Source organism: Hemicordylus capensis, chromosome 4 (assembly GCF_027244095.1).
Source record: "Hemicordylus capensis ecotype Gifberg chromosome 4, rHemCap1.1.pri, whole genome shotgun sequence".
In the NCBI taxonomy this organism is placed as follows: Eukaryota; Metazoa; Chordata; class Lepidosauria; order Squamata; family Cordylidae; genus Hemicordylus; species Hemicordylus capensis.
This window is the reverse complement of record NC_069660.1, coordinates 15,742,325-15,769,660: the sequence shown is the minus strand read 5'-3', so window position 1 is coordinate 15,769,660 and position 27,336 is coordinate 15,742,325. Positions and strand designations below refer to the sequence as shown.

Here is a 27,336-nt window from a genome sequence, read left to right as displayed (position 1 = left end):
ACACTCAATTCAGACAGAATGGAAAACCCCAGTTTCCTGGTATGAGAATGAGCCCTGGGGAGTTATGAGCTCTCATACTCTTCCTCCCCTTACCTCTTCTGTCTTGCAGTCAGGAATCCTGGTTTCTTTCAACCATGGCTTGTGTGAAGCCCGAGATTCTGGTATAACTCTGCCTTCCAAACCAGGATGTGAGACCAAAGTTTGAAGCTGACTACACATCCTGGTTTGGAAGCCAAGTTAAATCACACCTATTGGCTTTGTAGAATCCACAGAACCCTGGTTTGAAGAAGCAGAATGCTGGTATCAAGGCTCTGTAGCAGAGCTGAGGAGGGGAGGGGAGGGGAAGGGAACAGGGTGCATGTGGACCTGGCAGCGTTAGAAGCCACATTCACATAGCAGGAGGATCATGACATCTGAACCAGCCAATAGAGCAAGAGTTGGCAACCTCCAGCTGCTGTTGAACTACAACTCCCATCATCCCCAACTGCAATGTGTTGATTACCTGCCCTGGGGTCTTCAGAAAAAGGGGGAAACAATGATGACAACAACAACCACAACAATATAGAGGAGCGGGTCTCACAATCAGTGAGACCCGGTTTGGGGCAGTGAGCGGGATGAGCGGGCTAAGCCCGTTCTCCCCGCTCATGAGCGGGCAGGGAGCCCTGGGTGGCCGGATCAGCCATCCACACAATGGCCGGCTCCGTGATGGAGCCGGCGGGGGGGTGGGAGGGGGGAGTGGAGTCCGTGTTGCCCCCGCAATCCCCAGTATGCCCTGCACGAGCGCACAGGTCATACTGGGGAGACCCCCAGAGCCGGGAGTCTACTCATGAGTAGGCATGGTGCGAAGGCACGCCGTGGCTACTCACGATCCTAAAAAGCAGGTTTGCTGGAGCGCTCGCTCCGCAAACCTGCTTTTTAGCAGGGGTTCTCGAGCGGGTTACCCGCTCAAGAACCACCACGCTTGGCTGCGAGCCCGGTGGTTCTTACGGTCAACAAAAATTGGGCCAGCCTCTGCTAGCCCGATTTTTGTTGATCGTGTCAGTGAATAGGTTACACAATTTTTTTCCACGACAAATTGCATGTTTCCACTTGTTCATAGCCATATATCTGTCTTCGTATATAACTAGATAAACAGACATTTACACATACAGAGATGTACATAAACACATCCCAAAAAACATATGAGGCTCACTGATTCACTCATTTGCTGATGAGCATATTAGAATGATTCCATAGCAGATAGAATGATCAGATTTCACATATGTCAGGCAAACCCTAAGTTTGGATGGAGGTTGTTTTTCTCGTTCTCTCTCAAAACCCAGGTCATGATTTTGGCGTCATACCAGTGGCCATCACAGTGGAAGCCAAGGCACTGATGAGATTGATTGTTGCTCTGTGGGAGTTTCATGCTTCAGCCAGCCTTTGTTTGGGCAGAGGAGAATTTACATCAATACTGTAGCTAGGAATGTATTTGTCTTTGCAAAATCTAAGCTGCATTGTTTTTTTTGTGTGTATACATGCATATATGCATGCAGCAAGTGTAAATGATTAATGCACATTGTATTTGCATGTGTTTGCATGTGTATATGTATGCATATGTGCACCTAGCAGAAATGGTTAACGCATCACTGAAATATTTTATAATCATATTACAAGTCAAACCAGATCTCCTGTAAGTAGCTGTAAAAAGCAGATGCTTTAGGTAATTACAAGGTATGATTAAAAGCAACTTTGGGGGAATCTGCTTCTGGAAACAGGTTTGGTTCTGAATTTTAACATTAAGCCCAAATATAGCAAGTAGCTAATTATGTTGTTTCTTTGTTCATGTAGTAGCATTTTAAAGCTAGATCCTCGGCAGGTGGAAATACTCTTGGGGTGCATAGATCTACAGCAGTTCCTACTTGGAACCTGCGTTTCTGTTGCACAGCTCTCCAATCCATGCTTCAGGCTTACAATTAGGTGAGGCACTGAGATTGCCATGTGCGCATCAGAACTGTTAAAGCATACTCAGATCTGAGCTTTCCTACTGCTGCCTTCCTGCTTCCAATTTCTGTATCAATTAAAATCAGGATTAGTGCAGATATTAATCAGAGCTCTGCTTCATTCCATCTCTAGTTTTCAACCCATGCTTTCCTTTCAAACTAATTGCACTGCCTCATGCTCACAATGATTATATCATTGTTTTTTTTAATTGTCCATGTTCATCATCCATTTCTCTAATTAACACTATTTTTTTGCACTGAGGGGAAACAGTAATTTTTGAATTAATTTGTTAGACCTGTAATAGAACTCGTTTGGAATAAAACTATTTTCAGAATCTTCTTTACATTTCCAGTTGTGGATGAGAGATTGTGTGTGTGTGGTGTGTGTGTGTGTGTGTGTGTGTGTGAGAGAGACGTGTTTTTATAACCCAAACTACAAAGCAAATTACCAAGTAGCTTCTGTGTAGGTTTTTCAATCCCCTATATCCAGAATCCTCCCCCCGCCCCCCCCCCCGCGCAGTTTAGAGGCAGGGAGAAGTTATATATCTATTGTTTCTCTCCTCATAGTACTGCAGTAATGAGAAAACTATTACCCTTTGACTTGATAAAGGATGGATAGTCCAACCATTCACAGGTCCAGCGTTCACTTGAGGTATGAAACCTGTGTCTAGGTCAGGCCTGCTCAACTTAAGCCCCCCAACTGTTTTGGGACTACAACTCCCATAATCCCCAGCCATAGTGACCAACAGCCAGGGAATATGGGTACTGTAGGCTAGCATCTGCAGGAGGGCTGAAGTTAAGCACCCCTGGTCTAGGTAGTACCACTTCAGACTGCAGGTAAAAGCTCAGGTGACTGAATGCTTTCCCGTATTGAAAAAAGATTCTTCCATGTAGAAAAGCAAATATCAGAGAGAATAGTCCTCGCATAACTTGCTCCCTGGCATGCTAGTTTTCTGTGTGCAGGGATTTATTTATTTTTAAGCATGATGAAGGATAATTAAAGCATGTGAACCTCCCTCCCACAACCAACAGTCTGAAGTGGTATGACCTAGACAGATGGTTCATATGAGAGTTAGGCCTGTGTCTGTTGGGCAAACTGAGCAGGATCTTGGTCCGGAACTAGTTTTACCAGGGATATACATTGGGTGCAAGGTGGAAGTGGCAAGCCAAGATCCCAAGTCCTACCTCCCACAATGGCCCATCGCCAATTCCATTTCAAAAGATGTTCTTTATCCACATCCCTTCTTTGGGGCCCTGGGACTGGTCACTGGGAGGCCCACAGGCCTCAGCAGGGGTCTGATCTTGGTTGTCAGCCACCAAGACGTGGCCAAAACTGACACAGTCAATACCAGAACAAGTAGAGCAAGATCTGAAAGGCCAGAGGCAGCAAGGTTGTAGTCAGGGCTCCTGATCGATGACGGTCAGTTTTCAGAGAAGACAGGTGTGACATGGCCTGGCTCGATATCCATCACTGTGGACAGAGTTACTCAAGAAGCCAGCTTTGGACCAATGGTCACAAACCACTGGCCTGTAAAATTATTCATTTTACTTGTAGAAATATTTCCAGACTGTCTTTCTGTGGGTGTTGTTGTTTTTAAAATGCACACATCCAAGGCGGCATGCAAAGTTTAAAAATTGCCTCTTGTCCTACTGGAAAATCGATGCCATTTTCTTGCATTGCTTCGAGGAGTTGGAAAGCAAGGCACTGTTGTCTACTACAGGTTCCTATAGCTTTGTTCTGGATCATAAATGGTGGCCACCTGATTGGCTTCTTACAAAAGGTGGACTTAATGGGTGTATCTAACTACTTCGGTTAAGCTGCTTAATACAACAGGAGCCTGAGAAAGGGAGAGTCCAGTTGTCCTTCATGTGAAATGTAATGTAACTTTGTGGTGGTGGAGTGTTTCCTTTAGAAAATAACTCAGAACAACCTTCATTTAAGAACATAGGAAGCTGCCTTCTACTGAGTCAGACCATTGGTCCATCTAGCTCAGTATTGTCTATACAGACTGGTAGCGGCTTCTCCAAGGCTGTGGAAGGAGTCTCTCTCGGCACTATCTTGGAGATGCCTCCAGGGAGGGAACTTGGAACCTTCTGCTCTTCCCAGAGCGGCCCCATCTCCTAAGAAGAATACCTTACAGTGCTCACACATGTTTCCCATTCAAATGCAAACCAGGGTGAACCCTGCTTAGCAAAGGGGGAAATTCATGCTTGCTACCACAAAACCAGCTCTCCTCCCATTTGAGGGAGATGAGGCTGTTGTGTCTGCTTTGCATGCAGAAGGTCCCAGCTCAATCCCTGACATCTCTGGGGAAGGCTCCTATCGGAAACCTTGGAGAGCCATTGCCAATCATTGAGCTCATTCACACGAGCAGCCCTACCCGGGCTTGCACAGCCCTGCCTGGGTAGGGCGGCTCATGTGGAGCATCAGGATCCGTCCCAGTCCTCGTGCTCTTCACCAGGATAGCCTGGTTGATTTTTTTTTAACCAGGGTTTATACTGCAGTAGAAGGGCACGACCGCACCCTTCAATCCTAGTCCCCAGTCGTATGAATGCTCGGGCTGCCTGCAGCCTGAGCATTCATAGATCCAGGTGGGCAGAGCACCTGGTGGCGGGGAAATCCCCCAGTGCACAGCACTCCTCATGAAGGCTGGGCTCTGTTTCCCCATCCTCTGACACTCGCTGCAGCACAGCTCATGTGGGCGTGTGAGCGGCAGGGCCAAAGAAGCAGCATGGATTGCCTGGGGGCAGGGTGGATTTGATTTAAATCAAACTGATTTAAATCACGATTTAAATCACGATTTAAATCACTAGCAGGGTGGATAAAAATAAAAAAAATCTGATTTAAATAAAAAAAATCCGATTTAAATAAAAAAATCGGATTTTTTTTATTTAAATCAGATTTTTTTAATTTAAATCAGATTTTTTTAATTTAAATTGGATTTTTTTTATTTTTATCCACCCTGCTAGTGATTTAAATCATGATTTAAATCGTGATTTAAATCAGTTTGATTTAAATCAAATCCACCCTGCCTGGGGGGAAGGTAAGTATGATCCTGCCTCCCCACCCCACCCCCACCAGCGACACACAACAGTGTTTGTGTGAATGACCTTATTGTAGACAATACTGAGCTAGATAGACCAAGGATCTGGCCAGTATAATCCAGCTTCCTATGTTCCGAACAGAAAATATGGCCACAATCTCGGTGTAATAAGTTTTGCATTTAATATAGACAAAGCTTGAAAAGGAAGAAAAATCCTATCAGCAACCCAACAAAGTACCCCAGTTGCAAACCCCCTGCCATGCAGATTCTTCCAGTGTTGAGCACATAAAATGTTCTTCTAATGTCTAGCCTATATCTGCTTCCTTGTCATTTCAACCCACTGGTTCTAGTCCTGTCCTCAGGAGCAGCAGAGAAGAGGTCCTCTTCTTTTTTTATGCAACAGCCCTTCAGATGCTTCAAGATAGCTATCATATTCCCCTTTAGTCTTCTCTTCTCCAGGTTAAACATATCCTGCTCCTTCATAGGACTTGGTGGGAGGAGAGCTGGTCTTGTGGTAACAAGCATGAATCATTCCCTTTGCTAAGCAGAAACCAAGTTCCCTCCCTGGCTTCTCCAAGATCACACTGAGAGAGACGCCTGTCTGCAGCCTTGGAGAGCTGCTGACAGTCTGTGTAGACAATGCTGAACTAGATGGACCAATGGTCTGACTCAGTATAAGGCAGTTTCCTCTGTTCCTATGATTTTGACCCCTCAACATCTTTGTTGCCCACCTCTGAACTTGTTCCAGTTTATCAGTGTCCTTAAAATACAGTGCCCAGAACCAGACACAGTATTCCAAGTGAGGTCTGACTATTATTTCTATGATCTGCACACTATACCTCTGTTACTGTAGCCCAATACTGCATTATCCTTTTAGGGAGGGATGCTTTCTGCTCTGGTCTGCTGATGAAAGACTGGCAGTCAGTCCTGACTACTTCTTAGATTAAGAATTAGTTTAAAAGTTAGCACCTCTAAGCCCAGATCTCTGAAAAAGGAAACCAGCAGATACACCTGTGTGAAGACAATCTCAGCATATCTGAGGATTTTTTTTAACCTTCTGTGCCTACTTGAGGTACAACTTGCACAGTACAGAAAAATCATTGTAGTCTATGGATTTTAATTAATTCCATAGACAAACTGATAGTCTCTGGACTTAATTAAGTCCCAAGGCCATCAGCTTTTAATTAAGAACAGCTTTACAGAGTCAGACCAATGGTCGATCTAGACAAATCTTCTGTTTCTAGCACTGGCCATTTGAATCAGTTTCAAAAGAGTTCCACCTCTTCACAGGACACTAACTAGGCTGTGAATGTTCCATGCCACAAAATTCCAGTTTCAGTCTCAAGAAAGCATGCATTTTGCAGTCATTTTAAATAATGCAGTCACAATAAATTATTCTATTAGATTTTTTCATGTTGTCTCCGGTATTTGAGGTTTTAAAGAATTTGCAATGTTTTAGCTAGGAATGATGGAATGGAACGAGTGAGGAAAGTGAAAACTGGGCATAGGTGGGCTGTAGGTGAACATAAGAAGAGGCCTTCTGTATCAGGCCAAGTCACTCTTTCAGAAGGGTTCAGAATCCTTTTACAGAATCCTGGACAACCAGATGTTTACAGGAAGCCCACAAGGAGGGCCACAAGACAGCAACCTTTTCTTCCTGTTGCCTACCAACATCTGATCTTCAGTGGTATACTCAGAGGTGCACCTAGGTAATTTTGGAGCCTGAACCTAAAGGCCTTTGGAGCTCCCCCCCACTCCCTGCAAATCAAGCATCATCATGCTGTGCCGGGTGACCACAGAGGACAGACTAAAGAGGACTTGGGTTCCCCAGGGGCTGGGGAGACCCTGGACTTCAGGGCCGAAGTCCAGGGGTAAGAGCGCTTCTGGGTATACTGCCTCTGAAACTGGAGATTCCATACAGGCATCATGACTATATAGACTTTGATAGGCCTATCTGCCATGAATTTGTCTACTCGTCTTTTAAAGCCATCTAAACCAGACAGAGAAGCCAGAGGATAGTAAACATAAGGGAAAGATGTGGAATTGTGAGGAGCATGGATGCCTTGCGCCACTGATCACTAGAAGCCCTGCCTAGCCACTCTGGCTCTTCAGAAAATGTTTCCATGCATGGAAATAGGCAAAAACATGGGGCAGGGGGGAAATTAGGTTGTGTACTTTCTGGGATTAAGCTTTACCAATCCTTTGAGCATGAAGGTAAAGTTTTTAAACCCTGTGTTTTGGGGGGATATGGTGCCACAGGATGTGGCAATGGTCACTAACTTGAATAGCTTTAAACAGGGCTGAGACAAATTCATGGACGACAGGTCTATCAAGGGCTACTAGTCTGAATGGCTGTAGGCTACCTCCAGGCTCAGAGGCAGGAGGCCTCTGAATACCAGTTGCAAGGGAGCAACAGCAGGAGAGGGGACATGCAAATACCTCTTGCCTGTGGGATTCCCAGAGGCATCTGTTGGGCCACTGTTTGAAGCAGGATACTGCATTAGATGCAGGATCAGGCTTTGGGCCTGGTCCAGGAAGGCATGTTCTTTATGTTCTTATAGGTGGTGGGGAACTAAATGTGACACTCAGTAGCAAGCTGCCCCTGGAAATGGAAGAATGTCTCATCTCTTTCTGTGTAACATTTTGAGAGACTTATAGCCAAAATAGACATAATGCAGAAGAACTGTTTTACACAGGGGCCCACCAGGTGCCTCTGAGAAGCTCACAGGACAGAGCTGAGGGCATGCTCCCTCTCTTGCTGTTGCTCCCCTGCAGCTGGGATTTAGAGGCATCCTGCCCCTGAGGCTGGAGGTGGCCTATAGCCATTGGACTAGTCACCATGGGTAGATTTGTCCAAGCCCCTTTTAAAGCCATCCAAGCTAGTGGCCATCACCATGGCAGAGAATTCCTTAAACTATTTCATTGCTGAAAAAGTACTTCCTTTTGTTCGTCTTAAAATTTCTGGCCTTCAGTTTCATGGGATGACCCCTGGTTCTAGTGTTGTGAGAGAGGGAGAAAATTTTCTCTCTGTCCACTCACAGCACTAGTACCAGGGTCATCCCATGAAACTGAAGGCCGGGAATTGTCAGTTGTGGCAATGCAATTGAGAACATAGCAAGCCTATTCACAACTAAATAATACACAGGTGTTTCAAAGGCAGTTTGTAATGTGGTATGGAGGGCTGAGGTTCGAAGAGGAAAATAACCAGTGGTCTTCCTGCCTGCCACCACCCCACCCGCTCTGTGACATTAGGACAACTCAGCCACTGCCAAAAAAGAAAAAAGAAAACCCATCACCATCTCCATTCCTACAAATTCCATGCATGTGGATGCTCCTGGGGAAAAAAATATTAGATATTGCTATGGTCGCTTTCTTGCTTTTATTTATTTCAGTCACTCCCTCTGCCCTGCCCCCACAAAAAAACAATCAAAAACCTTAAAGAAAAATAGAGTCCTCTCATAGTTCCCTTGGCATAGTGATTTCCTTTGGCAAAATGCCTATTTTTTCCTATGCATTCTAGAGGTTTTCTTATCTCCCCCCACCACCTCTCTGTGTCTTCTTTGGGTGACAAAAAGAATTGCCAAGCTTCCTTTTTTTTAGTATTAAGAAATATCATTTGTATTTCATCATTCTTAAATCGTGAAATATGAATGGTATCTGCATTCCATGCCTGTGTCGCTTACGTCTGGTACTTGTGCCCCTTCTATGATCCCCATTTGTGTTAGATGCAGCTATTCCGTAATGTCATAGGTCAAAGGTCAGACTGCCCTTGAAAAAGCCCAATTCACAGCTAGAATTAAAGTTATTATCTTCAAACTGAAATGGCGACAGATTCCTTCTTGCTCTATCTTCGGCTCAGAAAACGCCTCCGTTCTGAGATAAAGCAGGGAGCAAAGCAGATATCTCTTCCTTTCAGATCTGTCTCTCCTTCCCTCCCTCCCCAGCCAAAGTTTTAATTATATTTGATAGCTCTTGTTTGAAATCTCTAGGAGTTAAGTAATTTCTTTGCGCTGTAAGCCTATTGGCTTGTCGCACACACCAGGCCCACATACATATGCATTTGCTCACGCTTTGCGCTCTCAAGCAAAAAGCAATTCAGCGAGTGAGAGTCAAATAATCTCACTTAAACCTGCTGCAGTAGTACATGCAGACAAGTCCTGGCTGACACATCTGTTTAATGGCTAATTTCATGTTAGAACTGGGCTGGCAAGGGGGGATTCCCCCAGCAGAGGTTTGGGGACTGATAGCTGGATGGGATTGCTTTTGTAAGTACAGGAGCATTGACCCAGCAATTCCTTATGGTCTCATGCACTTCAGTGTGTGCATATTGGCTTTTTTCCATTGAAATGGCTGCGGTAGTCCAAGCAAATCTACATGCATTAAAATAGGGGTTCGCAAGCCTGGGTACCCAGATGTTGTTGGACTACAGCTCCCACCATCCCCAACCGCAATGGCCTTTGGGGATGATGGGAATAGTAGTTCAACAGCATCCAATATGGGAGGGGTTTACCATTGCCATCTCCTGCACAGTACAAGATTATGCCTTTCAGCATCTTCCTATATTGCTGCTGCCCGATATAGGTGTTTCCCATAGTCTGGGAAACATACCAGCGGGGATTTGAACTGGCAACCACTGGCTTGATAATCAAGTCATTTCCCCACTGTGCCATTAGGTGGCTTGCTAAGAGAAGACTAGAGGGAGGGAAAATGAGAAGGACAAGAAAACAAGAGAATGGCTAGAGGGGAAAGATGCATATGCATTGGACCTACCAATGTGAGGAAAGCTGAGGTTCACATATGGAACTGTAATAACCAGTCGCATCTTGGGCTGCAGGCATGTAAGGCATTTCCAGGAAGGAAATCAAAGAGCAAATTGCTGAAGATATGAGCACTAATAAAATAGCATATATTTAAGTACGCCAAAAGCAGGAAGCTCTCCCACAGGAGTTGAGTCATTAAATGACAAGGTCTTCTAGAGGGAAAGAAGGAAATTGCAGAGAAATTGAGTGCGTTCTTTGCGTATGTTGTCACATCAGAAAAAGCCAGCGAAATACTCAGACAGAACCATTTCCCCCCCTCTTCAGGTAGTGATCAGAAAAACTGTATCAAATAGAGGTGACAAAGGATGACATTTAAAAGTAACAAGTCATGGGGAATTGGTGGCATTTGAGAGTTAAAGAGCTCAGATATAAAATTGCTGAACTATTAACTAAAATATGCAACTTTATGCAAAAATCAGCCTCCCTACTTGATGCCTGGAAGCTGGCCAATGTAACACCAATTTATAAAAGGACTTAGGTGGGATCTAGGAAATTATAGGGTTGTCAACCTAGGTGGTGTCTGGTAAACTGGTAGAAAGCATTAATAAGACTAGAATTGTTAAATGATTTTATTTTATTTTATTTTATTTTTAAAAACAACACCTTGCTGAGTAAAAGCCAGCATGGCTTCTGCAAAGGAAAGTCCTACTCCACTAATTTTTTCAACTTTTTGAGAATATCAGCAAGCATGTTTGCAGTTTGAGGAGATATAGCAGGTGTTATCTGCTAGGGATTTGTGAGCTGGCTGTTTGGCTGTCATTTGGGAGGCCAACGGGGGGCTTGGAGGAGCCCCGGCTGCCATCCCCCGCCACCTCCCATGTCTCTCCACCGACTCTGCCGCAGCCTCTGAAAGGTACAGACAGTACTCTTTCTCTTCCCTACCCCCCTTTAGGTTAGTGAATGCCTCATTTACTTGTAAAGGGGAATCCTCATTGGATTGCCTTTTACAGGTATACCCCCAAATTGGTCCATGAGCCAGTTCTTAGAACCAGGGTCAGTCCACTTTGAACTTAGACTGCCCAAACCGGGCCAGTTTGATTAGAAACATGGTTCAAATCGAGCCAGCTCACACACCCCTATTGCCCATTTGCATTTTTTAAAGGTTTCTGACAAAATTTAGAAACTTAGCAGTCATGGGATAAGATAACAGGCCCTCTTGCATATCAGCAACTGGATGAAAAAGATAAGCAGAGGACAGGAAGAAATGGAGGAGATTTCACAATGGAGGGAGTGAATAGGAAAGTCCTCCAAAGATCTACATGGTGGTCAATGGCTTATGTACCCACATAGTAACATGGGAGTTGCAGACCCACTTGAGCCACACTGCAGGGCTCTTACAGACATGGTGATGGTGGCCAGAGGGCAGTACCTGAACTACTGACCTCTCATGTAATCGCTTGTTGTACCCTACTTCCATAATTCCCAACATGCAATTGCACAATTGGTGGTGTGCAGGTACTGCCCTCCTGTGCAGTACAAGAGGTCTGTGCTTGTGTTATGCTGCTGGTCATGTAAGCCTGGGCTGTTTAACTTATTTACAGTGCTCTCGAGTCAGGCAAAGTAGCCAAGTTTTCAAGACATCACCAACTTATTCAGGAAGGTAGAATCCCAATCACACTGTGCAGAGCTCCCGATACCTCTAGAGTGGGCAACAGAGACCCAGTGCGAGCAAAATGATGCACAGGGGAACAAAAGAATGCAACATATGCACTAATGCGATCTCTGTTATTGCATCTCTCCCAGAAAGAGTAGGCAACTTCCAGAAAAACCCACTCAGGATTTTGTGACAGTATAAAAGGCAAATTCAAGTAAATGGAGAAAAGGAGTGAAGATTAAAACAGCAAACATTTTAATACCATCAGCTAAATGTGATGCACTCATGTTAGAATAGGAACACAGGAACACAGGAAGCTGCCTTATACCGAGTCAGACCATTGGTCCATCTAGCTCAGCATTGTCTACACAGACTGGCAGTGGCTTCTCCAAGGTTGCAGGCAGGAATCTCTCTCAGCCCTATCTTGGAGATGCCGGGGAGGGAACCTGGAGCCTAGGTGCTCTTCCCAGAGTGGCTCCATCCCTTAAGGGGAATATAATATCTTACAGTGCTCACACATCAAGTCTCTCTTTCATATGCAACCAGGGTGGACTCTGCTTAGCTAAGGAGACAAGTCATGCTTACTACCACAAGACCAGCTCTCCTCTCCCCTGCACACTCTCCTCTGTGTCACTTAAAAACATACAGTGGAGGTAGAGTTTGGTCAAAAGGAGCAAATAAAATAATGAGTAAAGGCAGGTACTTCTAGGAACGTCTCCTGTCTGAAATCCTGGTTGCTGCTGCAAATCAGTGCAGACATTATTGACCTAGATGGAGCCGTAGTCTGATTCAGTATAAAACTTCATATGTTCATTATGAAGGGAGATCAATAGTCCAGTCCTAATGATGTTTACAGCCAGTTCCATGGATGCCAATTGAATATCTTCCAAGCCACTGTTGTGTTTAAGACTGAAGCATTTGTGGAGTTTAGGGAGGGGAATGGCTGAAGAGGGCATGGTTGATTTCTTTAGCCATGAATGGACAGAAAGGCTTCTGTGTTGACGCCAGAAGACTCCATTCCATCACTACAGCTGCCCTTGCTACCCTTTTTCTCGCTACCTTCACTGCGTGCATGCTGCTTCAGGTCAGCTCCTTCCTGTGCCATAAAGGTCAGGTCAGAAGATTCTGGCCTAAAGGGAGGAGCCATAGCTCAGTGGTAGAGCATCTATATATATAATTCTCCTGGGTGTGCCAGGGGAAAATGCGTCCCGGCAGCCCAGCTGATTGGCTGGGCTGTGGAGGCGCCTGATTGGCTGGCGCACCCAGGGGAGAGGACAGTTGGCCAGTGGCACGGCGAGGCGAGGAGGGGCAAGGCGAGGAGGAGGACAGGCCGAGGGGCAAGGAGGCGGCAGCGTGACGGGCCCCGATACTGGGGTGGGGTGGGGGCTCTCGGTGGGCCCGCTGGCAGCGGCGGTGGCTCTCAGCGGTCCCGCTGGCGGTGGGGAGGCTCTCGGTGGGCCCGCTGGCGGCGGCGGCACTCGGCCCCACTGGAGACTGGGTGGGGGGAGAGGTAGCCTGCCCCAAAGAGCACACAGATGCTCTGTGCGGGGTTGGCTTGTACGTTCTTAATTCAGAGAATGCAAGGTTCGGTCTCTACAGTTTAAGGGATCAGATACCTGTGCAGGGAAAGACCTTTCTCTGCCTGAGATCTTGGTGAACCACTGCCAGGTAAAATAGACAAAGCTGGACTGGATGGAGCCAGGATCGGGCATGGTATACGTCAGCAGACTTTAAATGGCCCCATGGGAGAATCCCATACTATGGCTTCTCTCCATACCAGTGTTTCTCCCATTTTCTGGAAAACTAACGCTGATGTGCGCCTGACCCAAAATGTCTGATGTCACCTTCGTGTCATGGGATGGAGTTGTTCTGTAGCAGCTCTCACACCACCAAGGTCATAAGCCCCTCTTCTTTAGAACACTCCCCCCCCCGATTCATTCAGCCCCCTCCCTGGCTGCTTTTAAGGCCCTTCTTAAGACACACCTGTTTCGCCAGGCGTTTGCCCTTTAATAATTTTTTTAAATTGATTGTTGTTAGTATTTCTGTTGTTCACCGCCTAGAGTCTTTGGAGGAGGTGGTATATAAGACATTTCAGTAAGTAAGTAAGTAAGAATAGCCCTGCTGGATCAGGCAAGAGCTGAGGGCATGCCCTCTCTCTTGCTGTTGCTCCCCTGCAACTGGTATTTAGAGGCATTATGCCTTTGAGGTTGGAAGTGGCCCACAGCCACCAGACTAGTAGCCACTGACAAACCTGTCCTCCATGAATTTGTCTAAGCTCCTCTTAAAGCCATCCAAGCTAGTGGCCATCACCACATCCCATGGCATAGAATTCCATAGACTAATTATGCACTGTGTTAAAAAGTACTTCCTCTTGTCTGTCCTAAATTTCCTGACCTTCAGTTCCATGGGATGATCCCTGGTTCTAGTGTTGTGAGAGAGGGAGAAAAATATCTCTGTGTTCACTCTCTCCACTCCATGTCGCACACTGAGTCAACACTTTCAACGAGCTGCCCACCACGTCCCCAAGATCTCTCTCCTGGTCAGTCACCGACAGCTCAGATCCCATAAGCATATATGTGAAGTTCGGGTTTTTTGCCCCGATATGTATCCCTTTACACTTGCCTACATTGAACCGCCTTTGCCATTTTCTTACCCACTCGCCAGTTTGGAGAGATCTTTTTGGAGCTCCACACAATCTGTTGTGGATTTTACTACCTGGTGTCATCTGCAAATTTGGCCATTTGGCTGCCTACCCCAGCTTCTAGATCATTTATGAACAGGTTACGTAGTAGGGATGTGTGAATCGATTTGGGTACAAATTGATTTGTACCTGAATCTAGCTGATTTGGGTCATTTGGAGAGAGAACAAATTGCCCCTGTGGCTCATTGGCTAGATTCAAGTCCAGATTGAATCATGCCAGATTAGATTTGAATCAATTCAAGATTTGGATTCCTCCCATTAATTTCCCAGATCACCACCTTTCTTCCTTAAAAAAAACAACCAAAAAAAAACCTAAGCTCTAGCCCTTGAAGAAGTGGAGCTTTGGAGCAAAATGTGTGGTCACTATTTTACAGGTATTTCGATTCTTTGCTGTATAGTAACTTTTCCTCAATGAATCCCTATGAGGATTCATTATACACATTCATTTCTTCTAATGGACAGTGCCAACTGTCAACTGCCGTGTGCCAACTACACCCCCCTCCCACCCGCAAGGCAGGTGCTGGGTACTACTCAGTAAGTGTTTAGACTCTTTGGTGTCTAATACCTTTTCCTCATAATGAATCCCTATGAGGATTCATTACACACCAAAGAGTCTAGACACCTCAAAAATTCCTAAAATATAAACTGAGTACCCAGTGGTTTGTGGGTTAGGGGATAGTTGGCACATGGGATGCTATTAATTCCCCACCCCCACCCACAAAGTCGTGGAGTCAAAATGAACAGAAGAAATGAAGGTGTGTAATGAAGATGCCAAAGAATCTAAACATGTCAAAAAATCTTTAAAAATAAACTGAGTACCCTGTTTTGGGGTGAGGAGTAGTTGGCACATGGCAGTTGACAGTTGGCATTCTCCAATGACAGTCAAAATGAACAGAGGAAATGAAGGCATATAATAAATCCTCATAGGGATTCTTTATGAGGAAAAGTTATTAGACATCCAAGAAACTAAACACTTGAAAAACAATTTCAAGCACATTTTACTCCATAACTCCACTTCTACAAGGGCTAGAGCTTAACTTAAAAATAATAATAATAAAGCTGGGGATCCATGTTAGGGTTAGGATAGGGTGACTTTGAATCCAAATTATTTCCTATGGCGGACATATAAAAACCAGTAAAAACTAAAAAAAATCATTAAAAATCAACTAAGTGCCCCACTGCCTTCAAATGTGGGTGGTAGGTAGCACCCATGGGGACCTACCCACCACCCAAATTTGGTGTCCCTAGAACCTTTATAAGTGGCCCAAATCAATCCAAATCCAAATTGAATCAAATCAAATCCAAATTGAAACTGGGGTGATACAGGGGGACACAAAACAAATCAGAGGTAATTTGATTCAGGATCAAATTGAATAAAAAAAAATTGATTCAATCACATCCCTATTAAAGAGCACTGGTCCCAGTACATATCCCTGGGGAACCCTACTCATCCAAAAAGGGGCCCTCAGATGCAGCCTATGGCATATTTGTAGCTCACATTATTTATTTGCAATGCATGGTAGAGTTCTCAGTTGAAGTAACAATCTTAGGCAATATCAGTAACAGCAAACATGGCAAACTGGAACAGGAAACGTATTTTAAAAATATGACCTACAAATAGAACAATGAGTAATTGTCTGAGAAAATGGTAGATCAGTCATTTAGGATGAAAAACAGATGATTACCCTGAAGAGGTGGCAATATTTGTACTGATAATGACTTGAAAGAGAAGTACGTTCCGGAAGTTTTTCATTCTTCTTGATTGATTGCTTTTGCCTTTATTGTTCCTGGGTTTGGCTGCAGTAAAATGTCTCCACAAGACATTTGCAGCTTTTCTAGGTATGGACATTTGTTGATGCACTAGACTGAGAGAATGAGTAATCAATTGGTAATTCTGCCAAGTTACACAGACACCTGGAGAATAAAGAATTCTGTGGTCTCAATAGGACTTAAGTACAAAAGCATATCGCTAGTTTCTGTGAAATTCACGTTTCCCCAGAAATTATTCATTGCAAATTGATCTCTTGCACAACATATAATGTGGAGTTTGATGCAATGCTTTTGAAAACCAGCCATTTAAAAAAAAAAAAAAAAAACAGAAATAAGATTCCCCTGTTCATTTTTTGTCCTTGGATAGAATGTAGGTTTTTCTGCTTCTCTTCCTCTTCCTCTTCCATAAGTAAAGGTAAAGCGTGCCGTCGAGTCGGTGTCAACTTCTGGTGCCCACAGAGCCCTGTGGTTGTCTTTGGTAGAATACAGGGGTTTACCATTGCCTTCCTCCGCGCAGTATGAGATGATGCCTTTCAGCATCTTCCTATATTGCTGCAGCCCAATATAGGTGTTTGCCATAGTCAGGAAAACATACCAGCGGGGATTCGAACCAGCAACCTCTGACTTGCTAGTCAAGTCATTTCCCCGCTGCGCCCTAAGTAAGAAGCTATTTTTCATACATATATTTGGCTGTTGTTTCTTGTCTTCCTCACTGTGCTGTTTTGAGTTTCCCTGCAAATTAATGTTTAACATTGATAATTTTTATTAACTATTGTCAATGCAATGGGCAATCCCCTTGCTTATTTGGGGATATAAATACTGGAAATCAATAAGTAGTTGCACCTTTGGGATCAGAAATGGTAGCTTACAGACAGCGCAGTGAGCCATCTGAGATGCAAGCTCACTGACTCCGTCGATCTCAGCATCCTGTCTGTGCTTCTAGTGACAGCAGGGAAGTCTCCGTGTCAGTGACACTCCATGTCAATGACCCAACTCCCATTGAGAAAGATGTGAGTTTGGCACTGCAATGATGCACATAGTGTCATTCTTACTGAGCCTCCCTTACTGTCCTAGGAACCCGGAAAGCTGCCTTATACTGAGTGAGACCATGGGTCCATCTAGCTCAGCATTGTGTACACTGACTGGCAGCAGCTTCTCCAAGGTTTCAGGAAGGTGACTCTCCCAACACTACCTGGGGATGCCAGAGAAGCTAGAAGCTCAAATGACCTGCTGAGAGCTGCAGAGCCAGTGAGCCCACATCTCTCTTGGGTGCATGGCTCACTTTCCTGTATGTAAGATGCTACCAGGAAAGATATGTGTTTTTTCCCCTATAATTTCCACATACTTTGTTGGTAAACTTCTTACCTTTACAATATAAACAGTTGCATTGGCTTTTGTTAGTTTTCCACTGAACAAAATGGAGAAAGAGATTATTCCTACCCCAAAGATCTCACAAACTCTCTTGCTGCTGCTGAGCATGAAAGTGACTCTACCGTGTTGCCCAAAGTCAAGGTTCAGTTTCAGTGCAATATTTTATCTCTATCAGTATTTACTGCTTAGTTCTGCAAAAGAAAATCTTACACCCATTATCTTCACAATACTGAATTCTAAATTGACAGAGAGTTGATAGGACTAAAGTTGGCATATTCCCTTTCCAAAAGTGACATGTTGCCTTTCCAGATTCTAAAGCCCATAACTGACACTAAGTTCCCTCTTATTTTTATTTTATTTTTATAGCTTCGAGCACATGCAGTAGATATGAATGGAAACAAGGTGGAGAATCCAATTGACCTCTACATCTATGTAATTGATATGAACGACAACAGGCCTGAGTTCATAAACCAAGTATATAATGGATCTGTTGATGAAGGCTCTAAACCAGGTACAGTAGAAGATTTTTATTTATTTGAAATGTTTCTATCCTGTCTTTCATGGGACCAACACAAGGCAACTTATAAGGAAAACAATAGTCCACATGTTGCACAATGTTGCGCTGGCATTTCTGATCATCCTTCACTGCTGTGGGCATCTAAGGAAGCAACAGTGGTCAAAACCACAAATACTTAAAGTTGTGTACCAGCAGTTTGGGCATGCAACTTACATTGGGAATCATGTAAATTGCCCTCCCAAAGCACAGGCATACAATTTAGTATTTGCACACTTGCGCTCTTGCACAAGACCATTGGCACTTCCTTGGGTGCCCACAGTAACCCAGGCTAAATAGAAATGCAGGTGTTACACAACGTGTGGGATAGTGCCCTTAAAAACAGAAATAGCACAACAATTAAAAACTGCAGCAGCACCAAAAAGGAGAAACCCCAAGAGATTACTTTATAACAGCTTGAAGGAAGTCCTGCCGGAACAGAAAAGCATTGCACCCTGATGGAGACTGCCAAGGAAGTCACCAGCTGAATCTCCAGGAGAAGGCAATTCTAGGAGCCACTGCCAGGAAAGTCCTCTCTCACATCACCACCAGATGAACCTCCAATGTAGATGGCATCCACAAGAGAACCTCTCTATAAGATCTTATATGAAGGGCAGGTTCATGTGGAAGAAGATGGTCATTCATATATCCTGGCCTCATATAGTGCTTCGCAAATCTTTAGATAATGAAGTGTGGCTTAGTTTCATGCTCCTTGTATAACATTTACCTTTTTTAAAAAAAAAACTGCTTTTGGACTTGTCCTATTGAGAGAATAATGTCTCTGAGGTATGCCTTAGTTGTGATTTCTGTACAGGTGAATTGAAGGGTGGGGAACAGGATCCCTGGCTGACATACAAAACAAGGATGCATCCATACAGTGAGAGAGTAGCCTAACAGAACTTCCCAGCTAACTGCACTGGGGAAGCAGCAATTTTTGAGGCCCTTCCCCAGGAAGCTCTCTTTGTCATCTGAAAATATGTCCCTGATTTATGCAACCCTCGGGGATATATTTTCAGGTGACAGCAGCACTTCCCTGCTGTCTCACTACACCAGTGCATCCTTGCTCTATACGTCAGCCCATGCGAATACATGCAACTTGAATCTGAACTGGAGTCTGAAGAAATCAAATTATTACCCTGTGAATTCTTGCAACTGAAGGAGACCATCAGTTGAAATTGGCTAAAAATGCCTTTTTAATCTATTGCTTCTGGTCCATTTGTGGCTCTTCCATGAGATGTGGAGGTATAACGAGTAGAGGTGTACACAAACCAAAAAACGTGGTTCAGTTCGAATTTGAACTGAATCACATTGCACTGAACCAGTTTCATCAAACTGACCATCCGATCTGGTCCATTCAGTCGAACTGGTTCAGCGGCTCAGGCAGCAATACTTGTAAAGGGGAATCTGGTGAGGATTCCCCTTTACAAGTGTAGGGGTGGGGGACCCTGGCTCTGTGAAGGGGCGGCAAGAGAGATGATTAAAAGGCCCTCTTACCGCCAAGTTTGCTGCCTGCACCGCCTCCCCCAAATCCCCCGTCACAGCCCATAATGCTCCTGCCTCTTTTACCAAGCTGCCCACTCAGCGTCTGCACTTGGTTCTGGCTTCCACACATGTGCAGACGCCATTTGTGTGGTGTCTGCAAACGCACAGACTCCATTTGCATCGCAAGTGCACCATTCAAGAAGCGTGATGCATTGTGGGATATGTGGTGACCGGGTGTCCTTCCCCTGCCTCTGGATCATTGCAGTGCTCGCTGCAGCACCAATTGTGTAGGCACACAGCATGGTGTAGCCCAGGATCAGAAGGGATCGTGATGGGGGAGGAAGTTAGGCTCATTCTCTTGAGAACTTTGCATGAAGACTATTTAGGGCTGACCATAGATATTCTGGCAATTGTGTCTAATTGAAGAAATCTTTGGGGCCTCAGTCAGTGGTCTCTAAATCCTCAGGCCTAGAAATAAGTGCCATCTATTCTCAACTATTTGTAACTTTTCACCTTTTCCAGACCCAAATCCCTCCTTCAACTTCCAAACTGCATCATAGGGTCTACTTGTAATTTATTCAACTATTTATCTTTCTCTCTTTCCTCCTCTTCACCTTTGTCCTCTTCTCTCCCACTTTTTCTTTTTTCTCTGTTTTTACTTCTCTTAAAAATGCTTAGATAAAGGAATAAAATAATGGTGCTGGTGCCACTTGTACAAGCCAGCCTAGATCAAGACATAGTATTGGATTGCAACTAACGAGGTGAAGAACTGAGGTGACCTACCTTATGTCATGCATGAATTTTTTCTTGGATCATCATGACCCACAAGTTGAAAACCAATGGTACTCAGGACCTCTGCTCCGGCTCAAGGATCAGAGCCATTTGCAATCTTTGAAAAAGATTCTGATGTATCTATCCCAAAGCCAGAGTTCCGAGGGCTAAACTATATGTTCACTTAATTGCATTTTGAGATGCATGTTTGAAGCCAGAAGTGACACTTATTTAAGTAAAAGTAGTTGTAAGGAGTCTGAATCAAATTGGGGCTGCAACATGCAGGAAGAGAGGGGTTAATCATTTCCGCCAATGTTGCTTTCCCACCAAAATTCCCCCCAGTTGCTTTTTGCCTAAAGGGGTTTGCTATTTGGGGAGATAGCAGATAGCAGCTTCCGGGAACCATTTTCATGGTAAACAACATGAGGCAAAAGAGTTAACCCTATGCACCCCAGTCCTAATCAAGATCACCCAATCCCCTCAACTATTTTTGGTGACAGAAGAGACTCTTTAGTTAGTAAGCACCCTCTGAAAAATGCAGTTAAGTGAGCATCTAATCTGGATCCCCAAATGGATGTTCACACTGCATGCCCCGTTAGCAACCTCTATGGGTGTGAACCCAAGCTTGCAAAAACTAAACAGCAAAAGTAGTCTAATTTTAACACTTAAAAAAAAAATCTGAACTTTGAGATTTTAATTGATTTCCCCCTGTGAAAAGGTTTCAGTCTTTCCATCCAGGTCAGCTGTTTCAGTTGCTCTTTCAGACACGCTCTCTCTATGTTCTTTAGTCAGGAGAAAGTTACCTTAATAATCTTCATGATATGCCCACCTGAATGGAGATAAATCAATTGTTTCCAGTAATTAGTCCATTGAATCAATTTGTCTGATGAGAATAAGACAGTCAATTGACTGCAAACTTTATCTGTCAATTGCCTTAATCATAATTAATGTGGAGGAATTTTTTTTTAATGAGAAATGTGGGTTATTTCATGAACAGTAGGAAGCTTGCTGTAAAATCTGGATCCCAGGGTAGCCGTAATGAGATTGTTTTCCCTGGATAAATGTGTGTTCTGTTGTTGTTTACCTAGCAAAAGGGTTAAATATCATGTGACGCCTGGATTGTGTCAGCAAACATTTGTCATAACTTCTCCACTGCCTGAGGTAGTTGTCATAGAAAGAACCTCCAGAGGACACTATTTTTAACAAGGGGAATGGCAATTGGGATTGATAGCTTTTCTGCCTGGTGAGGAATCGAGCTACAGTAGCAAACTGTGTAGCAGGGACAAAGTGTTTCGGCTTGCGCCTTAAAGATACAGCACTACAGCTCTTCCCATTTAGCTTATTTTGTGTTGGGAGATTATGCCTGATCTGCACATGCAGCAAAAGGAGTTGGTAGAATCCCCAGGTGGTAGAATGGACTGTACCACTTTGCAGGGCTTGACAAATCCCAGGCACCAGGGAGCCGTGGTGCCTAGAAATGTAATTGTGGTGCCTAGTCTAGGACAGGGATTCTCAGTGTTGGGTCCCCATAGGTTTTTGGACTTCAACTCCCATAACCCCCAGTCCCAGTGGCCTTTGGTTGGGGATTATGGGAGTTGAAGTCCAAAAACATCTGGGGACCCAACGTTGAGAATCCCTGGTCTAGGATACTCAGAGGTAGGGTTATTTAATACAATCTTCTTCTTCTTCTTCTTCTTCTTCTTCTTCTTTTGCTCCCAGCAGCCCTGTTTCTGCTCTAACTATGTTACTTATAAAGGGAATAAAGGGAATCCTGTTTAAACACACACACACACACACACACACACACACACACACACACACCTGTGTCCATCACTAAGTCTGTAATTGTGTCAAGTTCCCATTTTCTGGGGCTCATAAATTTGGGGGCTGGCTCCTAGATCCAAAAAAAAATTGTCAAGACCTGCCACTTTGGACACCATAAAGGGCACAGATACATATTTATCAGGCCACTGGCCCATCTAAGCCAGTGCTGCCTATACTGACTGGCATCAGCTCCCCAGAGTCTGATCATACAGGGAGCCTGTCCTGCTACCCGAGTTCCTTCTAGATGGAGATGCCAGGGATTCACACTAGGATGCTTGGCATTCAAATTATGTGCTCTGCCACTGCTTTCCACAGGGCAGGAGAGATTCCACCACTCCTTCCTTTCATAATTTTGGAATGTTTCCCCATGTTAAAACAAACAAACAAGGCGTGGAGAGCTGGTCTTGTGGTAGCACGCATGACTTGCCCCCTTAGCTAAGCAGAGTCCACCCTGGTTGCATATGAAAGGGAGACTTGATGTCTGAGCACTGTAAGATATTCCCCTCAGGAGATGGAGCCACACTGGGAAGAACAGAAGGTTCCAAGTTCCCTCCCTGGCAGCATCTCCAAGATTGGGCTGAGAGAGATTCCTGCCTGCAAGCTTGGAGAAACCACTGCCAGTCTGTGTGAAGACAATCCTGAGCTAGATGGACCAGTGGTCTGACTCAGTATATGGCAGCTTCCTATGTTCCTAAACCCCAGAACCCGGCAAGCCAAACATTAGCACATGAGGGAGAAAGAGTCTAGACCAGCCTGCTCTTTGTTGTGCTAGCTTTCTACTCTGAGGGACTTTCCCCCACAGAAGATCATTTAAAAACCTGATCTTTATCTACGTATCTTCATTTGTGGCGCATTCTATCACCTAAGACTTCTGTCACCCGATTCTGCTGCATGTGAAACGAGCCTAAGAAGTGGGGACAGGGTGGAGATATTAATAATCATGTCCATAGATATTCTTGAACTCCTATTCTTGAAGGAAGGCCAGATCTATAACGCCACCATCTTCAGAGAAGTCCACGTAGTCATGGTATCATTTAGCCAACCAGAGGGGACTATGTGATTACATCAGTGAGGGCAAACAAAGTCATTCAGTGGCTCATACTCTGAAGTGGAGTGTGAGAGGAGACATCCCAGTTACCCAGTTAGGCCAGCCAATAAATAAACCTCTCTGAGGTTGTGCACATGACATAATCTGCTAACGTGGCAAAGAGGCACCTTTTAACATGGTGATTCTCTTTATTTACCAGGGGGAGAGTAACTGGCCCTGTCCACTCCCAGCACAGTACCTCCAGTGACTGTTGCTGGTGTCTATCTTATATTTCTTTTTAGATTGCGAGCCCTTTGGGGACAGGGTTCCATCTTATTTATTTATTATTTCTCTGAGCCATTTTTGGAAGGGTGGTATAGAAATCAAATCAATCAATCAATCAATCAATCAATCAAATAATCGCCATTAGGGGGAAAGGGCTGAACTCCCTTCCCATTTCTCTCTGTCGCTCACCATAGTACATGGGCGGTGCTGCAGTGAGGAAGCTGGAGGAGGAGGTCCTCTGGCATCCCTCAATGCACCACGCCAGGAGTGCAGTGCATTAAGAACATAAGAACAGCCCTGCTGGATCAGGCCCAAGAACCCCCATCTAGTCCAGCATCCTGTTTCACACAGTGGCCCACCAGATGCCACTGGAAGCCCACAAGCAGGAGTTGAGGGCATGTTGAGTGCATGGAGAGATCCTCTCTCAGCTGGGTGCTCTTGCTGCACCAACAGCCTAACCCAAGCAGGGCTGCCCCAGCCAAAGTTAGGCTGCTCGTGAGAACAGCCTCTCTATTTTGCCAGATGGTTCTGCACAGTTACACTTGACTCACTGGTGCAGAAGAGCCCGTTCTAAATAGGGACATACTGTAGGAAGCTGCCTTCTACCAAGTCAGTCCCTTGGTCCATCTAGCTCAGTATTGCCTATACCGATGAGCAACGGCTCTCAAAGGTTTCGGGCAAGAGACTTTGCCACCACTACCTGGAGACAACAGGGATTGAATCTGGGACCTTCTGCAGGCAAAGGAGATGCTCTTCCATTGAGCTACAGCCCTATTCGTAATATGGACAGGGATGCACATCCCACTGAAATAAAACACTATGGGAGCATGACATCCATTTTCAGATGCAAATCTAGTAAATTGGCTATTATCTGTCTCCCAGATGTGCTAGGATTGATTGATTGATTGATTTGATTTGATTGATTGATTGATTGCACTGGCTGGCATCCTGACCAATGGGGCATGTGTACCTTTAACAGAAGCATTCACACACCTCCAGCTTCCATACTTCTGAAGCAAGGGTGCTCTTGTGCAAGAGTGTAATTATTCCCATCACTCTCTCCTTGATCCACAAGCACTCCTCTGACCCATGGAAACGTGTCCCTGAGGGCTGCAGTACCATCAGGATGTTTCCGCTGACAGAGAGTGCATCTGGAGGAAGGGGAGAGCAATTAAAACATAGGAAGCTGGCTTATACTGAGCTCCTCAAGCAGATAGTCCAGCCTGTCTGTGAGTTAACCCTCTTGCTTCTCTTTGCAAAGATAAGGGAGTTACTTGCAAAGGGCAAGGACTGGCAAAGGAGACTAGAATACAGGAACATAGGAAGCTGCCTTCTACCAAGTCAGACCATTAATCCATCTAGCTCACTATTGTCTACACAGACTGGCAGCGACTTCTCCAGGGCTGGAGTCTCTCTCAGCCCTATCTTGGAAATGCCAGGGGAGGGAGCTTGGAACCTTCTGCATGCAAACATGCAAGTGCTCTTCCCAGAGTGGCCCCATCCCCTACAAGGAATATCTAATAGTGCTCACACACATGTAGATACCCATCCAAATGCCAACCAAGTCAGACCCTGCTTAGCAAAATTGACAATTCATGCTTGCTGTCACAAAACGAGGTCTCCTCCCTCATCAGCATGCTCTTGCTCAGAAGCATCCTCGCTTCAGAAGCACGGGGGCTAGCAGTGAGTATCTGCTTTTGTTAAACGCACACACAAATCATCAGGATGTCAGCTACATTTGTTTTAAGTGGGAGAGAAATTAGAAGTAGTTTCCTCCCGCCTGTTGTATGATGTGGTACAGCCCATGCTTCAACTGTACGTCAATCTGCTTCCTGCATTGAGCCAGTTTCACACGCTCTCTTTCATTGCCTCACCCCTTGATGAGCTGAAGAAGATGCGGCTTCCTAGGCAGAATGGCTCACAGTGTTAGGAAGGCACAAGAGAGCCGTGTGCCGGCGGAAATGCTATCTCAGAGCTCAGTCAGCATGTTGCTGAGCAGCCAAACGCATGCAGAGGGAAGAGGCGTGATTTCTGTTGCAATCCCTTTGGGGCTTCAGAAATACGTCCCTGAGGGCCATGCAGAATTGGAATAATATGGCGTTGGATCAAATGAGTCATTGTGAGCTGTATTTCTTCAAACACTTCAGAATGAGCTGTCAGTGTGTAGAGGTTACCCCAGTAACAGTATCCTAGCCAGGGAAAGTCCCTATCCCCAAACTTAAAACAACCAAAGACAAATGCAACCTCACACATTTAGAGGTTGCAGCCTCCTCTACAAGGAGGAGTGTGGCGTAAAATTCAGCAGTCTGGCTGGGAAAGCATGAATTTGAAGTCTGTATAGATGACCTCACTGGGGAGGCGGGGCAGTCTGTGGGGAAGGCAGGAGTGTGCCTGCCTTCCCTGGCAGATGAGTGGTCACTGTCCTCTCCTCCTCCACGCCACACACCCACACAAGCGACGTCGCGATGAAGGGAAATGCTGGGAGGGGGAAGGGAAACTTCATGGAGGAGAGGTCTATCATTGACAACTAGTCGGAGGGCTACAGGCCACCTTCAGCCTCAAAGGCAGGATGCCGCTGAGTACCAGTTGCAGGGGAGTAATAGTAGGAGAGAGGACATGCCCTCAACTCCTGCCTATAGGCTTCCAGCGGCATCTGGTGGGCCACTGTGTGAAACAGGATGCTGGACTAGATGGGCCTTGGGCCTGATCCAGCAGGGCTGTTCTTGTGTTCTTAGGACTTTCCCTAGCGGCATCCCAGGGTGCCCTGGGGCATGTGTGGTCGCTCCTTCCCCAGTTCACTGCTGGAAACAGTAGCAGGCCGGGAGGAAGCCATTTAACTTGGTGGTGATCACCCAGATGGTTGCCGGCTGAGGTTAAGCAAACCATGGATGGGTTCAAACACTGGGTTCAAAAGTGAGACTTGGCATGAGGGCAGTGCCAGGAGTGAATTTGCTCCTGACACTTTGCCTAAATAAATAAATGAATGAATGAATGAATGTGAATGCCCTTTTAGAATTATATCCAGGTATACAGAAGATTGAGCAGAGTGAGAAGAAAGTTGGGTGTTTTTTGTTTTTTTTAAATGATATGTCCATAGGTAAGCAAAGCCCCAGACAAACTCAGAGGAATTGTTTGTTTGTTTGTTTACATTGATATCCTGCTCTTCCTCCAAGGAGCCGAGAGTGGTGTACTACATACATGAGTTTCTTCTCACAACAACCCTGTGAAGTAGGTTAGGCTGAGAGAGAAGTGACTGGCCCAGAGTCACCCAGCTAGTTTTATGGCTGAATGGGGATTTGAACTCAGGTCTCCCCGGTCCTAGTCCAGCACTCTAACCACTACACCATCCTGGTGTAGATTGTAGATTGCTGGAATGGAAATCTTAAATTGCTTGCTTGCTTGCTTGCTTGCTTGCTTGCTTGCATAAAGCAAAGCGCCAAGCACAATTTGCAGCCACGGTGTATGTAAGTTCGGGGCGAGGGGAGGGATTGTATAAAGTAGAGCGCTAAGTACAGTCTGTAGCACTTCTCCACCCCCTCCTTTATTACAAAATATGATGAAAGAATGGATGGACACCATGTGGTCACTCTATGTAAGTTTCGGCAGATCCCTCCCCTTGCCACACTGTGATTGGGCACTTCTCAGTGAAGCCTATCATGTTGTGAATATTCCGGTGATGATGTATCTGAGTTCAAATTTGGAGAGCTTACATTGTCAGTGTTCAATCTATTATTTCTTCCCAGTCCTATCCTAGTTGCAGTTGGCTTCAGAAATGGAAACTGAGGGGAAGAAGGCGACCCAAATGCTGAAAGAAATCACTGCTCTCTCAGGACTGATTTGTGGCCATTGTGTTTGGCTCTGACAAATGCCAAACAGAACACAATGAGTCCTGCTTGTCTCATTCTAGCATTCATGCCAGAATGAATGTACACTCCTAACATTCATCGTGGACTGATCCTGAAAGGCCTCTATGGTTTTAAAATGAACCTTGAACAGAAGCACATCTTGCTGGAACTTGGGCTGGGAGCATCAGATTTCTGGACTTCAATCAGATAAATCCTTTGAAGTTCTGGTGTGAATTAATGTTTTCAGCATTCTTTAAATACTCTTAG

At 45.0% G+C, this 27,336-nt stretch overlaps 1 protein-coding gene across 7 annotated transcripts in view; it reads left to right on the top strand.

The window, feature by feature from the left end:
• CDH4 (cadherin 4) overlaps window positions 1-27,336 on the top strand; it is an 803,867-nt gene that overhangs the window by 565,021 nt on the left and 211,510 nt on the right. For all 7 annotated transcript variants that reach the window (XM_053245224.1, XM_053245227.1, XM_053245226.1 and 4 more), the window contains one exon: window positions 17,649-17,793. In XM_053245224.1, the coding sequence (XP_053101199.1) occupies window positions 17,649-17,793 (145 nt within the window). The remainder of the gene's footprint in view (window positions 1-17,648; window positions 17,794-27,336) is intronic.